The sequence below is a fragment of the Tauraco erythrolophus genome, chromosome 1 (genome assembly GCF_009769465.1).
Source record: "Tauraco erythrolophus isolate bTauEry1 chromosome 1, bTauEry1.pri, whole genome shotgun sequence".
In the NCBI taxonomy this organism is placed as follows: domain Eukaryota; kingdom Metazoa; phylum Chordata; class Aves; order Musophagiformes; family Musophagidae; genus Tauraco; species Tauraco erythrolophus.
Window position 1 is genome coordinate 38,201,641 of NC_141465.1, and position 15,950 is coordinate 38,217,590.

The 15,950-nt window shown below is 37.2% G+C and overlaps 1 protein-coding gene across 1 annotated transcript in view; it reads left to right on the plus strand.

The window, feature by feature from the left end:
• EFHC2 (EF-hand domain containing 2) overlaps positions 1 to 15,696 on the plus strand; it is a 66,720-nt gene extending 51,024 nt beyond the window's left edge. Inside the window, exons 11-15 of the mRNA XM_086615409.1 lie at positions 888 to 1,021; positions 4,913 to 5,110; positions 5,569 to 5,661; positions 13,043 to 13,148; positions 15,601 to 15,696. Of these exons, the coding sequence (XP_086471535.1) occupies positions 888 to 1,021; positions 4,913 to 5,110; positions 5,569 to 5,661; positions 13,043 to 13,148; positions 15,601 to 15,696 (627 nt within the window). The remainder of the gene's footprint in view (positions 1 to 887; positions 1,022 to 4,912; positions 5,111 to 5,568; positions 5,662 to 13,042; positions 13,149 to 15,600) is intronic.
• The last annotated feature ends 254 nt before the right edge of the window (positions 15,697 to 15,950 follow it).

Genomic DNA, 15,950 nt, shown 5'->3' on the forward strand with positions numbered 1-15,950 from the left:
TGTGATTAGGTCCTTAGTATGAACCATACCAGATTTCAAATAATTACTAGTTAAAACAACATTGCTTACTGGAAGAAATGGGAGAAAACTATTTCTGGACAGTTCATTATGCTTTGCAAGTTAGGTTGAGCATGGCAGATGTAAGGGCATGTCAGATACTCGTGTTTGGACTCAACCCCTATTTGATGACTAGATACATAGATGTTTTCTGTTAAAAATAAGTATAGCAAACAAGTCTTTGTTGGAGCTCTAACACAACAATCTGAATGTAGGGTGGAAGCTTAAGTGCTCCAGTTCTGTTTATCTAAATTTAATTTTATTTTAATGGCCTACATTTAGAAGAAATAAGCATTCTTCTTACATGATAGAAAAAATTGGTTCCTAGCAAATTTCTAATCTGCTAATTCTGAATACATAAATCAGCATACTCAGTCTAATATGAATATCTGTTCAACAGTTCATTGAAGCCAGCGGTGAGAAGATTAGTTTTAACACAGTGAATTTTATTAATTGAGAATTAAGTGAGATGCACCAACATAAAGTGAGGACCAAGTTATTAGAACTGTACTTCAAATGTTTCTGCTTCTGCTGCAACAATTTAACATTTGAAGCAAAAGTGAATGTCCTTTTATGTAGCTGCAGTAAGCTTTCTGAAAGTGCATGATCTGATGATTTTTGTTTAATTTTTATACTTTCAGTAGGAAGCAACTTTTTTCAGTAGCAAGCTTCCCTCCAAACTTAACACAGTGCTGATTTATGCATTTGAAGCGAGACAATGAAGAAACTGATAGTACTTAGCAGTTCAATGTTGCCCTGCACCTTCACATGGTACATGCATCGTTGGCTGCACAGAGCCTTTCTCCCTAATCTGTCTTGCTTTTGTTAAGTTCTCTGTGGCTGATATTGGTGTCATCCTCAAGAAACTGAAAGATGCAGCTGAACCTCGTTCCCAAGAAATCAGACAGATGTTTGCAGCCACTGACCCTGAGCATTCCAAGGTGATTGAGTACGATCCTTTCAGGTAAGACAGTGGATTTTGTTTTTTAATATTTAATGAAGGCACATTCCCCCAAAATGTATAGAGCATGACTGTTTCTTGGTGTTTTCTGCATATGTAAGCTGACAAATGGTGCACATTTGCTTTGCATTTACTTGAAGACTGTGTGTGAAAAAGAAAGTGAATCCATGCCCCAGGAAAAAAGAGAAATGTGATAGTTTCAAGTAAGCTGAAAAGCACAACTAAAATCTGTCTGCTTTTTATGGAGCTGGCACAGGGTGTAGTGAAGAAGGGCACATCAGCAGTAGTATATACACTGAAAGACAAAGAAAAGTCCATCCTAGGAGTCAAACAAATTAATTAGTAGTTTTGAAATTCAAGAAAGAATGCTTGAGTTGCCTCTGAAAATGGTGTTATTTGGGTTTTGAATCGTTGATAAAGAAGAAAGTCTTCATGGAACCAAGATGTATTGAAATTATAGGATGCAGTGGTGAGCATCTTTAAAAAAAGACTGGAAAGCAGTAGTGAGCGTTCCTCCTAGAGTGGGAATGCAGGAAGCATTCACATTGCCAGAGGAAGAATTTGCCTCTAAGGAACATTTAACTTCTGTGCTTTATAATGATAGTAGATTTTGTTTCTGTTCATTCGTATGATCTCCAGTAGTCTAAAGGCTTTTTAAATCTGTGTATCTTATTTTAGAATAAAAGAAACATTTTTAATGCTGAAGGTGAGAGCACTTCTTTGCATCTATGAAAAGTCTCAGATATTTTTCCATGAATAGAATACATATTTTTCTTTTAGTTTCGTATTTTCTTGTGTACATGACTGTTTATTTTTCATCTGTTGTGGCATTTCATGATTATAACTAATTACAAAAGATTATTTTTAGTACAGACAATTATCAGTGTGGCAGCTTCAACCAGCATAATCCTCTTTTCTTATCTTAAATACAGCTAAAGCTTTACTGTGCTCTGAATTTAGCTGTTCATATTTCTTCCCTTCTACCTATGTGATTTTGTATGAGCTGCATTTAAAAATACACCTATAAGTATGATGTAGTGAAGCAGAATTGTAATTACACAATTTACTTAAACTACTTTCAGAACTACTACAGCACATCATCCAGGAAATAAATGCGATGACGTACACTGAAGCTATCCCCTAAGCTATCGTTAAAACTATTGAAAGCTTTGTTAAAAAGAGAAGGGAAAAATAACTAAAATGTAGATGCCTGTGCATCACATGGTCCTATCCTACTGGCAAGACTGTTTGCTTTTAGAGACAAAGAACCATGTGGGTTTAACAAAGATGCCTATCTTCAATCCAGCTTGAGAAACAGCTCTCTTAAGCAGTTAATTATTATTTCTTCTTTCTCTACCAAATTCAGATTGCAATCTTCTAGAAAAAAAAAAAAAGTAAAACAAAAGATAACTAATCTATGGGAACAATTGTTGCAGCTCGTTTCTTTTTGTCAGAAAGAGTTTAGATGCAATTCTGTTTGCGAATCTTGGGTCTCACTCGTTAGTCCCTAGCAATCACTAGAATACTCCTTAATTCCCAAACGAGACAATAGTTTTATCTGGGGGTTTTGGTGACTTAGTTGTCACTGTCTGCCTTGAGAAAATAAAAGACCTTTAAAATCCTGATACTGGAAAAATCTGTGCCATGTGTGGAAATCCAGTCTGTGCAAATACTCAGATGGGTGATGTTATCTACTTGCTTTCAGCTTCGCCAGCCTGGAGTGCCAGGTTTATCAGGCAGTATTGTCCTCTTCTTTGTGTTTGCAGTAGTATTACTGCAGACTCCAGGAAAGAGGCTCCAGTTTTTACTGGATCTCTGAATGCTGCTACGATATAAATAATTATAGTCAGTAAGTGGAATAATAGTACTGACAAGATAATAGCAGTATTAATAGATGGGCCAAGTTTTGGTCTTTGAGTTTGCATGATCTCCAGTAAGGTTTGCTACTGTCAAAAACTTGTCTTCTCCTTATATTTATCTCCTGCCACTGCACGTCAGGATCTTTCTGATTGATTTCATATGAAAAAAGCAGCAGTTGAATCAAAGTAGACACTATACAGTGTTTAGCATCCTTTTTTGAGTAGCTGTATAAGTGCAATCATATTCCATGAATGAATCTTCCAAATGAATCTTCATTTGAACAGGACTGCACATTCCTGCCTCTGAGAGGAAGCAAGTGCAAAATTATGTTTGTTGATAAAATTTTGCGATTTGGAAGGATACTAAGTTTCTGTGCTTTCAGTTCACATGTGAATGTTAAGAGACCCATTATCAGATTCATTCAAGAATTTAACTATTTAACTGTTCTTCAGCCAGAAGTTTGAGTCTTGCATCAGAACTTTGTGCATCACTAGTGACTTCTTCCATTTGTTTTCAAAGATCGGTACATAGTCACAGTGATGCAGTACCCTCAAGGGTACCACAAGGTGCAACTCTAATTGTATCAGCAATTATCGTGAAGTTTATTCTTAGTGCAGTTTATCCAGAAGTATCGTATGTAATTAATCTAATTTTGACTGAGGCACATAGGTCTACGTTGATGCTTGCTGTTAAAAACGTCCTGTTGAACGTGAGTTCACCAGAGGCAGACGTTTGGGATCACAACACCAATGTTGTTACACTAAGTCAAGTTTGACAAGAGGCCTTATAATGGCTGAGGTAACCTACAGTTCAGGCCAGTTTTTTTTCCAGGAAAGCAGGAAGCCTCCTAGGTTTCCTTGCATACCTCACTACTGGTGTTTTTCTTCCCTTATGTTCTGTCAGCATCCAGGACATGAAGAACTCTGTAATCATTGAAGGTAACAAAACGCCTGCTGCAAAGACAAAGTAGTCTTTAAAGTTAGTCCTTTTCCTCCCCTCCACTGACAATATAAAGCAGAGGGAGATTGTTCTGAACTGTAATTACTAGTCTTGGTTCTTCAGCTCCAAAGCTTGTGTCCAATTGCTGATATACTGCAGGTGCCTTCAGGAGCTTATCCAGAAATCACTCCAGCTCTATTACCAGCAACAAATTCTTGGTATTCACAGGAATGACTAGTTATTCAGTGCCAGCACTGGCCCATTAGATGGATCTCAGGAACATTTCTCCTTCCTTGGATTGGGCTGATTTGTCTGAGCAGCACAAGTGATCTTGGCAGAGCGCATCTCAGGCTCTTCCTTGCATGGGATTTGATTCTTTGCTGACAGTGTCCGAGCATAAAGTGGTCTTACTACTGCCTCCTGTCGTCCATTCTTTCCAGGAGGGCTTGTGATTATAATATGGGTGTAATTTTCTGCCCTCTCTCTGGGACCAATTTCTGTTTCCCTTCCCCCAGCTTTCCCCTGAAAGCCACTGAACAGGGCCAGCTTTCAAAAGGCTTTGTAACGTGTTGCTTGACAGTTGATTAATGTTCTATTCTCTGTTGAGATCTTCTGCCCCGCTTCTCCTCTACTGTTAATTTTCTCTATTTTATGCAGCTGTTGTTATTCATGCTTTGTGTTTACAGATGTGCTGCAGAATGCAAAATATAATTAGGAACAAAACATGATAACACCTTGTTAATTCACTATCTGTTGGATAAATGCAATCACAAAATTAATCTTTGTTAATATTCCATACCAGTATGGCATCTCCAGGTAAAAAGCTTCAACTATGATTTTTATGTATTTTCGTACATACAGCCAACTACTGAGGAAATGTGGACATCCTGTGAAAGTTTAAGAGTTCAGATACCAGTATACCTCTTTGAACAGATCTGGATTTCAAATTTAAGTGGATATATTCTTTAAAGATCTAAATACAGCATTTTATAATAAGTGCATTTTAATCCTTTTTTTCTCCCTGAAATTTAGTGATTATTAATTGTTTTAACTCCTTTACTCAAAACTAATGTAGGCTGTTGTTTTTGTGAACAGAAATTTGATAGTCAGTATCGCTGATGGAGTGTTTTCAGAACATGAAATTATGACTCTCGGGCGCTATTATGGTGTGAGAGATGAATATGAAATGGACCTCCACTTCCTCCTTGCAGTGGCTCAAGAACAACTAAAGAAAAAAAGCTTTGAGAGTTTTGAACAGCTGTCTGCAGTGTTTATATACAACGACCGTGAAAAGTTAGTTTTCTTCATTTATCCTAAGCTGTTAATTGGGAAGCTCTGCTTGGAAACCTACCTACTTTCTGTTTGTTGCTGAGCACATGATATATTGCAGCCAAAGAATATTATTTGTGATGTTAAGCCTCTCTCAGTGCTTGACAGTAGACAAGAAAAGTATAGCCTTTTTGCCTCTTTTTCATTTTGTTTGTGGACTTTTTATTATAGCTGCTGTACTGAACATTCTGTGACATAACCAGTTGCCTGTTCATGAATGAATGAATTTGTATTATGTATTATAATTATTCATAAACTGAACCAGTTTATGAATTTGTAACAGCAAATTTCATAAAACCTTGTTTTCTTTACCTCTACTCTGATATTCCTCATGTGTTTTCCTATTCGCAGCAACATTCACTTGAAGTAAATCTGGAAAATATCTAATGTACACTTCTCCCTCTCTCTTTCTGTTTGTGTAGATGTGGAGTGCTACCCCATGAGACGTGCAGGACTATTTGCAAGTCCTTTAAGTTGCCACTGGCTGATGATGATCTGCAAGCTTTACTGACCATGTAAGTTAAGGGCAGATAGTATAACCTGCATGCATGGGTGCAAATCAATGCTAAGTATCTACTGCAGATACAGTTTTTAAGAGTTTGTCATTTGTATACTATTAATAATTTCATGATGCTGATTTTGTCCCTATACACATGCAGATTTTCCTATTTATAGAATATTCATAATCTACTAAGGTGCATCCATCTTAGAAACTTCCCTTCATTTTGTCTGGCATGATAGATCATCTGAGTTTTGCCAGAACTCTATGGAATTAGTCTTATGGGAATCAGCTACTGATACTTATAGTTATCAATAAGATTCACTTTTGCCTTAGTCATTCCTGTGTATATGTAAGGTAAACCCAATAATCTTATGAAACACATTATGTGAGTTTTAAGAAACATACCAAGATGAATACAATGAAATGACCTTGAATCAAGTAGACAGTATCATTAGCAAATAGAAGTGGTTTGCTGCTTCTATTGATCTCACCTGAAACATATTTGATTATAATTTTTAAAAAGGAAAAGGAATGTTGGCATGGTTTGGGTATTTTTCCATAGCACATTTAATTATGTTGAGACAAATTGCTTGGCTAGCTCTGTTAATGGAAGCAGAAGTGAAAAGAACTAGTATTCAGTGCACTTGTATTAAAGGCTACAGTTCAGAGTAACCTGTGATGTTTTGAATGCTCATGTCATGTTGAGTTTGGTTTTCATGGCCAGATTTTCTGGCAATAGGTTTAAATGCATGCTCATTGGTCTCTTCTTTCCCATAGGGGAAATGCTTAAATGTTTTCTCTGTGTATTCATGCCATGTAAAAAGCCGGAGCAGATCTTGTCTTCTGTCATGTTTAGGTGCTTTCAGGTAGCATCTTGATTAGGTAGCGTCCTGCTGCTTCTTGATTGCAGGACGAGTTACAAACTAAGCCTCTGGATTTATAAGATAATGAAAAGACTCTTGTCAGGCAGAAATGTGGAATCCATTTTAATAAAGCATCTTCGTACTGCAAGCAAGACTTCCAACTTAAGTCAGTATCAACAAGATGGCTTTAAGAAGCCTAAGGGGCTATTTTTCACGAAGCCTCTGTTTCCAGACCCCAAACTTTCAGAATATATCTGGCAGTGGCCAGATAGATGACTTTGGCAATTTATTTGCCGTTCGTCACTTCTGACAGTTAGGTTACAAGCATTAGTCATCAGAAGCATGTCTGAATTTTAGCGTTAGTCTAAAACTTATTTTTTAGAACTCCCACCAAGCTGCCCAACACAAGAAGTGTTGGAGGACAATTGACATCCAGTACTAGACAAGGAGTTCTCATAGTTTCCACTTCATAAAGGCTGAAATTGAATAGAAGCACAGACAAGGGACTGGAGATTTTCCTTTATGTACTAATTCAATGCTAATGAAAAACAGACAAGCATGACACATCGTACACTCCAGAGATGTGTTTATTGGTTGTGAATTTATACCAGGGAAAGCTTTTGAGAGATGAACCTCTTGTCTCCTGAAGAGTCTTAGTGTAGGCAGTGAAGAAGAAAAAGCCCAGTACACTATAATAAAAATTAGAGATAAGCTTAGAAGGCAAGGAGGAGACTAAGGACTGGATTGCACCCAGCTTTAGCCAGGTACCCGTGACATCTGAATTAGGATTCAGTCACTGTAGGTCCTTTCTGTAGGTGATGGAGAAGGAGACAGTTATCTCCTCAGCCTGTATAAGAGCTGGATTTCTAAATCACCATCCATTTTCCTTTGTTTCTAAAGGGGCTGTGGCCAGCCTGTATTGCAGATTTCTATATGAGAAAGGTAAATGGTGTGAAAGCTGGACCTCAGAAGTCCACGTAAGAAGTACTTCAATGACAGAGTGCTATGTGTAATGCCAGTTCTAAGTTACAGCATCAGCACTGCAAATAAGGAAGATTGTCACATTCTTAATAGTGTGTGCAGTTGGTACTGCTTGGCAAGTTTATTGTTTCATGAGTGTGCAGAGACAGGGAAAGATTTTGTTGAAGTCTATTTAATAGGAGTTAATTTCCAGTAATCTGGAAATCAAAGAGTAGAGTTGACTGAATGAGATTTAGACTTTTCCTTTCCTCCTACTTTCTATAGTTTTCTTTGAGACTGAAGAATCATAAAACAGGCAGGTTTATTGTTGATGAAGAACAGTCTCACTCCTGGGGAGTATGCAATTCAGTGTGGGCAAAGTTTGTCGACATTCTCTCCCTGGTTGTTTTTTGGATGAGGAAGCATGTCGTTTTGTGTCTATTGATGTTTCTGAAGCAAGCGGTGGTGTTCCTACTGTGTATATCTGTATTTAGGAAGGAAGAAAGTGGTACAGTAAAAGTTGTTGGACCGATTCCCACAAAATCAGTATATGTAACTAATGCACTAGCTGGACCCTATTCAGCTATAAAATGATGCTAGACAATGTGATCAGATAATAGTTGAAGACTGAAGCTATATGTTTATTCAACTTTGCTATCTGAGATTAGGTGGCAAAGACTTTCTTTATGACTTAATGGTTCTATTTTTCCGTTTTGAAAGGTAATACTCTTAAAGTATTTATTATTTACACTTGTAAATTATACTGCAATGATCTGTCACTTATTAAAAGCATGAGATGGGACTAGAAATTACTATCTAATTTTGTGATCACCTCCAGATGACCCAAGGCTTTGTTTACTGTACTGAAAGACCATTGAGTTTCCACAGAGTGCAGGGAAAATTAGCACAAAGACTGTGAGGTTTCGCAAGACCCTTTCAAATTGTCTGTCCAGAGTAAATTTATATTTTTAATTGTGGGATGATGAAATAGTAGGATTTAGGTACCCAACAATGTGTCCATTTTTCCAGTTTACCTCAGCTGGCTTATTAAAAGGTATTTCCTTTCTCCATCAGCATTTTCTCACATAGTTAATCACAGGGCAACACAGACTTTTAATCACAATGTATTAAGCAACGCAGATGGTACACAATTGTTTCTGCCAGAATACTACAGTAGTCATTGTAAGCATTTCTTTAAATTTATGCGGGCATGATGAGCAATTATCGTTTGTTTAATAAATAAATGTTGCTAAAGTGCTTAAGTAATGAATTTAGGGATTTTTTTCTGTTATTTTTATTTACTGCCATGGTAAATGTATGCTAACAAGGACTTAAAAAAATACAGTCCTTCCCCAGAGGGTACATAAACAGCTGGCAGATAAGGAAAGAAAAAGTGGAGGGAAGAAAGAATGGATGACAACTTTGCAAGTATTACATGTTGATTTTTCTGCATGAGTTTAGTTGTTTAGTGTATGTTCCTATTTTTTAAAGTATGTCTTTTAATTTCTGTTAAAAGTGACTGTGTAGTTCTTCACCTCTCCACAGTATCAGGGTGAGTCTGTTGGGCGCTGGAGAGGAGCTTCTTGTTTTGAAAAAGTTAATCCCTAGTATCTCAGGTAGCAGTGCCTGATAACAATGGACTTCCTACGTGGTCATCCCAGTTCTAAAGTCACTAATAGGCCCGACCAGGCCACTCCTGCATGCACAGCTTTTTCCTGGTTTGTGACTGGGTAACAATAATTTTTTTTACCTAGATGCCTACCTCTAATGTTTTTTTAGGGCTGACCTATTTCTTTCAGGAAGCAAACCCTCTTTTCCTGCTACAGCAAGCGTCCTGGTAGCAGGAGCAAATTTGGAAACAGTCACAAGATCTTTCTCCTGCACTCCGTCTTCTGTTCATTACCTTTGATGCCTGAGACTGCCTGTGGCATTTAGGATGAAGAGACTCTCTAACATTAGTACCTGGATCTCTTAAAAGAAATTATTTCTGTCATTCAGTATGCTGAGGAACTGATGGTTCAATTTATAGTCGTTCAAGACGTCAATAAATATATACACAAGATGGTAGCCATTACCTAATTCATACTGATGAGCAGCATAGACTTCCTTGTCCATGCTTGCTATTTTAAATCTTTTCATATGAGCAGTTTATGACAATTTAGGCGTATACCTGTGTATGAAACAGGCTGAAGAATCCTCACGTTTTCTCTAAGGTTTAAGTAGCATGGTGCTTCTCCTCTATTATTATCAGATTAACTTCTTAACAAATGTTATTCAAAACTAAGGAATTAAAAAAAACTGCATCTTCATTAACTTTTCACGTAAATGTTTGGGTTACAGGTTTCTTGATGGGAAAGAAAAAATATTTGTAGATAGCCTTTACTCACCAAAGCGTCTTCAGGGATGGTCATAATGTGATTTAACCAGATTTTTCATATATCTGGAGTATTTAATTATGAATATATTTTTAGATGCAGAAATGTGTGATTATTTCTGAAATGTCAAAGAAAAAAAAACAACTCTGCAAACGATAGGAATGGGGGAGTGACTTTCATAGTCTAAAATCACATGCATTGGTAAAGTCATAGGGCAAAACTGAAGAGAAGCATGGTTTCAAGGGATCTTTGTTGCATCTTCTTGATAAGACAAATGTAATTTCCTTTCCTGAAGAGCACTGTCAGTTTCGGTCATATTAACTCCAGCCACTGAAATGTCTGACCTCTCTGTCCTAATAGTGTGCAAATTGATAACATCTCAGTCCATCTGGATGCTGTGTGCCAAATTGCAAGCCTGTGCTTTTAGTGGATTGATACAGTAAGTCATAGCAGGAAAGAGATCTAAAGAGCAGATTTTTTTCTTTTCTTTCTCGATTATTCTAGAGTAATATTTTAAGCTGCTTTCCGTAGCTATTTGAATATGGGATTTAGGAATCCCTTTTCCTCTGCCCATGTTAAAATCTTTGGTTATAGTTAACTTCATGCTCAGGTTGTCATCTCAGTTTGCTAGTGCTGTCACATCAAAGGGCTTTTCTCCATGTAAATATTTGTCGAAAGCGGAAGCGATGCTTTTCTTGACTTCATTGCCTCAGCATAAAGTGTAAGTAGTTACATGCCTTCAGTTTTTCTTTATTTAAAAATCCTGCTTATACATCTCTGCATCTTGACAGCAGGCTTAATCTTTTGACTTTTCACAATGAGCAAAAGAGAAATACATGTATAGTAAAAGAACAAATCTCTGTGCTGTAGTTTTTTTTCCAAAATTTTTAAGGTTTTTTATTGTATTGTTACTTCTAATGCAAAACTCCTTTCTTTTCTCAGTCGCCACCTGAAAAAACCTGAAACAAATAAAAATTCCCTAGAAGTGGGAATGATAATTTTCTTGTATATTGGATATATTCTCCCAAAATAAGGTTTTATGAAAATGTTAACTTGCATGTGAGCTATTATAAAGAGGCGAGCTATTATAAAGAGGCAAGCTATCATAAGAGGATTTCTTATGGCAATGTTTCAGACTCCTCTTTAATATTAGTAACAGTAGCATTCTTTTCTGGCTTTGCTTTCATCTTCAGCATAACTCACTGTACTTAACGTTCCAGTTTATCACTAGCATCTCTGTTTATGGCTCTCAGTATATTTTATTATTATCTCTCCTGCTGACTATTAAATGCAAGGTATGGGGGGAGGAGAAGGAGAGGAAGAGTTGCATTTTATTGCAGTTTATTTTTGTCACTAGATTTATTTATCCTCTTCTCCGGTATTGTTTTCCTGGTTTGTGCTGTAAATTCTCCCTTAAAGTACCTTCGTCCTTAATTTTTACCAGAACTCTTTGCAGTGATTGAAAGGGTTTGAGGCTGGTATTTTGTGCAGTGCTATTTCTTTAAGAACAAGATACAATAATTTGCTAAAAGACTTGTTTCCTGGAGATGGTCTTATTCCTGTGCACTAGTATTCGTGTCACCAGATTACAGGGCAGAATTGTTTAACCTCATGTTTCCCACCAAAGAATAGGTATTGAGTCTTGCTAATTGTATATGTCTCCATGGACCTCAGTGAAGCAGAAACACTTCCAGGGTGTGCTTGTATGCCAAAACCAGGTGCCTTTTATGTGTCGATAGTGTTACGTGAGTCATTCACAGAAGCTGCTAGGACAGTATTTATAGTGGAGCAGTTAAGCTGTTCATTTCAAAAATGATTTGCATGGTAGCTTCAGCTTGTGGATATCTTTCAAGCATTTGATTAGTCTCACTGAATTAACAGTGGTTCCTAGGTGCCTTATAATCACTTAAGTGTTTTGCTGAATTGAGGACTTTTTTTCTGAAGCTGCTTCATCCAAACCAACAGCAGAAGGATGACATGTCTTACAAATCTGCACCCATGGGGTTTATTAGTGCTAGGTAATGATTTTAGAAATTTGAGGTAGCATGTTCCACATGTACCTGTAGACCTTAGTGGCAGCATATATTTCATGCAGTTAGTGGACCCTCATAACTGACACAAATATGTACTTATTTCACAGAAATAAAGAACAATGCCATAAAACAACTACCAAATAAAAAGGGTTGTGATATTTTTAAATCTGGCTATTATTTGATAAGTTAAACAGCTACATGTTTGTCAGTTGTAAATTGATTCCAAGGTGTGTGCAAAAACGTTTTTGAAGGATTGCTTATTTTCAGGAAACGATTGTAGAAGCCATGTAAAGCAGGTCAGTTGTGTTATAGCACAGCTCTCTCGTATCATTCTACCTATCAAGCTATCATTCTATCTGTCAAGCTGGTGAAGGGTCTAGAGAACAAGTCTTATGAGGAACGGCTGAGGGAACTGGGGTTGGTTAGTCTGGAGAAAAGGAGGCTGAGGGGAGACTGTATCACTCTTTACAATCACCTGAAAGGAGGTTACAGCCAGGTGAGTGTTGGTCTCTTCTCCCAAGTAACAAGCAATAGGACAGGAGGAAACAGCCTTAAGTTGTGCCAGGGGAGGTTTAAACTGGATATTAAGAAAAATTTCTCCACCAAAAGGATTGTCAAGCATTGGAACAAGCCGCCCATGGAAGTGGTTGAGTCACCATCCTGGGAGGTATTTAAAAGACATGTGGATGTGTCACTTAGGGACATTGACAGTGTTATATTTATGATTGGACTCAGTGATCTCAAAGGTCTTTTCCAACCTAAATGATTCTGTGTTTCAATGTCTGTTTCTTTTCTACATAAAGGAATCGTACACTGAGTATCCCAGCTCTATGTTTGTCACCAATTGTGAGATCTCACAGTGTTGGGAAAGGTTGGGCAATGCTTAAAAAGTAAAATGAAATTAGTTGAAATGTAATAAACCTCAAAGAAGTTGAATTTTACTATGAAAGACAATAATAAGATGCAAGTATACTGAAGAGAGTGTATGATATAAAGTCCTGACAGATTGGGAGTGTTTTTCTGTACTCCTGCTAGTGTTTGGTAATAAATGAGTAAATAATTATTATCCAAAAGGTAATGTATTAATATGCTGTAGATAATGTGATACAACTTTGTTAAAAATTTCTTTTAACCTTGAGTCATCTTATGGATGTTCTGCTTAGGTTTGAAGATGACCATAAGCAAGTGGAATATAAAAAGTTTGTGGATGGATTGAACTGGAGAGAGAATCAAATCCCTGCTTTCCATATAATAAAAGTTCCTCTTAAGGTAAAACCAGTGTATCTGAGCAAAGGAACAGTACAGTAGATTGGTATAATTGGTCCAACTTTAACATGAGTGCTTTATCCAAGGGAGACCACAACAGTTTTCATCTTTGCATATTTGTGCCTGTTTTCTTCAAGTTATTTTTTTTCCTAGGAGATTTAGAATGAAACAGAGAAGTCAAACAGGGTAAAGGAGCCCTGTAACACCACCATGCCTAATAGGTGTCATATCTCTATGACATTTTTCTGGAAGGAAAAAAAAAGAGAAGGAGAAACAGATGTACTTGTCCGTGAACAATGGGTGTGAATACCACTTCTGCCCACAAATATCATTGTCATATGTCAAACGATCTGTTCACTTGTTGATATAGTCAGGAAATACTTAAAACTCCACTGCCACTGCAGAAAATAGCTATGTATTTTCTATAACTCCATAGAAACTTATACATCATACACCACATCACTGGTAGGCGTACAGCAAGAGTGGTAATGATGGATCAACTTCGTATATCTCCACCAGGCTGCTACTTAAGGTAAATTAAAATGCAGTATCAACAAACTGAAGAGATTAATCTGATCTTGCCATCTTGTGCTGAATGGAAAATTTTAAAATAAGTGGTGCATAAGGCAATTATACTGATTTTTATGAACTTCATAGCAGATCAATCTGAAGCCTTTCTGCCCACACGTAGTTTTACTGTTCCAACCTAGCCAATGTGTTGCTATGCTTGTACCAAATGTGCTTGATTGTATTCAGTCCATTTAGAAGCATAGCATTCCTTTAAATTTGATTTCAACAGTGACACAGTTTAAACCAATATTCCTCAAGTACTGTGCTATTAACCTGGCTCCTCTCTGACTTGGTTTGCCAGCTCTTTTTCCTGTAGCATCTCAAACTGTCAGTGATGTCAAACAAGGACCCAAAGCTGCTGATTTGCCCTGCTTTCCATGGTGGTTTATTTTTCACTTTGTCATTGAAAAGAATTTTTCCATCTTACACAGATAAAATCAAAGCCCTTCCATGTGTTTTATACAGCAGCCCTGTAGTTCAAAGCGTGCATTAGGTTTTGTTCAATGGGTGTTCTTTGTTTTTACAGAAGAATTCTGTGCTTAAGTTATGACTCAATATTTAAACAGTGACTGCTCTCAAGAGATTGTGCCAAGATAAGGGGTCTTGTGAGCCTCAGTACCACAGAAACAAAAAGAAGGTCAGAGGATTTTTGCCTTGATGATGATGCTGAGCTCTGTACCAAAAAGCAAGGGTGAAAGAAGCAGAAGCACAGATGCACTTGCTGTTGAATATGTTTGGCCATTTTTTTCCCCTCACAGTTGCATGGCTTATCTAGCCGTTGAGCATGACCTGATTTCTGACAGGCTAGGGAAGGAGATAGCTCCTACGGGGTGAAGGTGGGGTGCAAGGGGCAGTGGAACCAAGAGGCAGCCTTCACAAGTTGAAGGTGTGGAGGAAAAGGTGCTTGTGAAACAAGCAGGAGGGTGAAGTGGACATTTGTGGTGAAACGTGTATTCTGATCAGCATAAGAGATGAGGTTTTGTTTCGATACAAAGAAGATGTTACCTTTGCTTGGAGGACAGCCAGTGGGTGGGCTTTCCAGGAGTGGCTGATGCCCGAGAGCCTCAGTTGAGGATGGTACATGGAGATACGGGAGGAAGGTTACAGCTGAAATCAAAAAAAGAAGAAAGAGCATCAATAGAAATTGCAATCAGTCATCATCATGCTGGGATAATCAGTTCCTCATCAGCTCCAAAGCCTTGCTGTAACTGCCATACTGGTGCATAGCACTGTTTTTAGCGAACTGTGCCTAAATTGGTGCCAGTATAGTTTATTCAGTTTTATTGACTTTATTATTTTGTTAGTTATCTACAATACCTAGGCTATCTTTGCTACAGTACAAGAATATTTTCATGAAGAGATCAGTACGAAATGGAAAAAATCAGAGAAAGGAAGGGATTTAAATCTTGTTCAACCTCAGAATCCAATTGTTATTCTGCTCATGACTTACCATGAATTAACAGCAGTATTTGGGGGCTACAGTACCTGTATTTGACAGATAGATTTCAGCAACAGAGTTGTGCTTGTCTAGCTGACTTTTTTCTTCTTTCTCTCTGTCTCCTTATTTGGTATGACTTTTGTGTTGAGACATAGATGACTTGCAAAACTTTGAAGTATAAGCATCTTAATGAAGACAATACAGCATTTTTTAATTTGAAAATATCTGCAAAAAGGCTAATGATAGAAAATATTCTTAATAAAATATTCTGCAAGATTGATAAAAATGTGCATGTAGTAATATTATAAGAGGAAGTACTGTATAAAGGTTTACTTTTTCACAGATTTGTGAAATGAAGCAGCTAATTCAATCTTCTGTTGACCAGCTTTTAATTGTTCTGGTTTTTAATATGACATTCTAAGACATTCTGTGGGTTACTAATTTCAGAATGAAGATGACTGGAGGAGACAACCAGCATCCCTTCCTGTGAAAGGGATCAAATACTTACCTCTTCTGGATGATCTGTTTGGCAAGGAAGAATAATCCGATCTGCGCAAGGCACTGCTTTTGGATTAGTGTTTCGGCTCCAAAGCTTACTTAGGCAGATACTGAAAACATTCCTTGTAAAACAAAAAAATCAGATATAGGTTTTATTGCATTTAATTTCTTATTCCAACTTAGATGCATACTTTGTGTGGTTTTGTAACTCCTCCTAAATCAACAGTACTCCTTCATACTTATACAAGCATAATTAAAACTGTATCCTCTAATCTTTGTGTTTGGTTATATGGAGAATT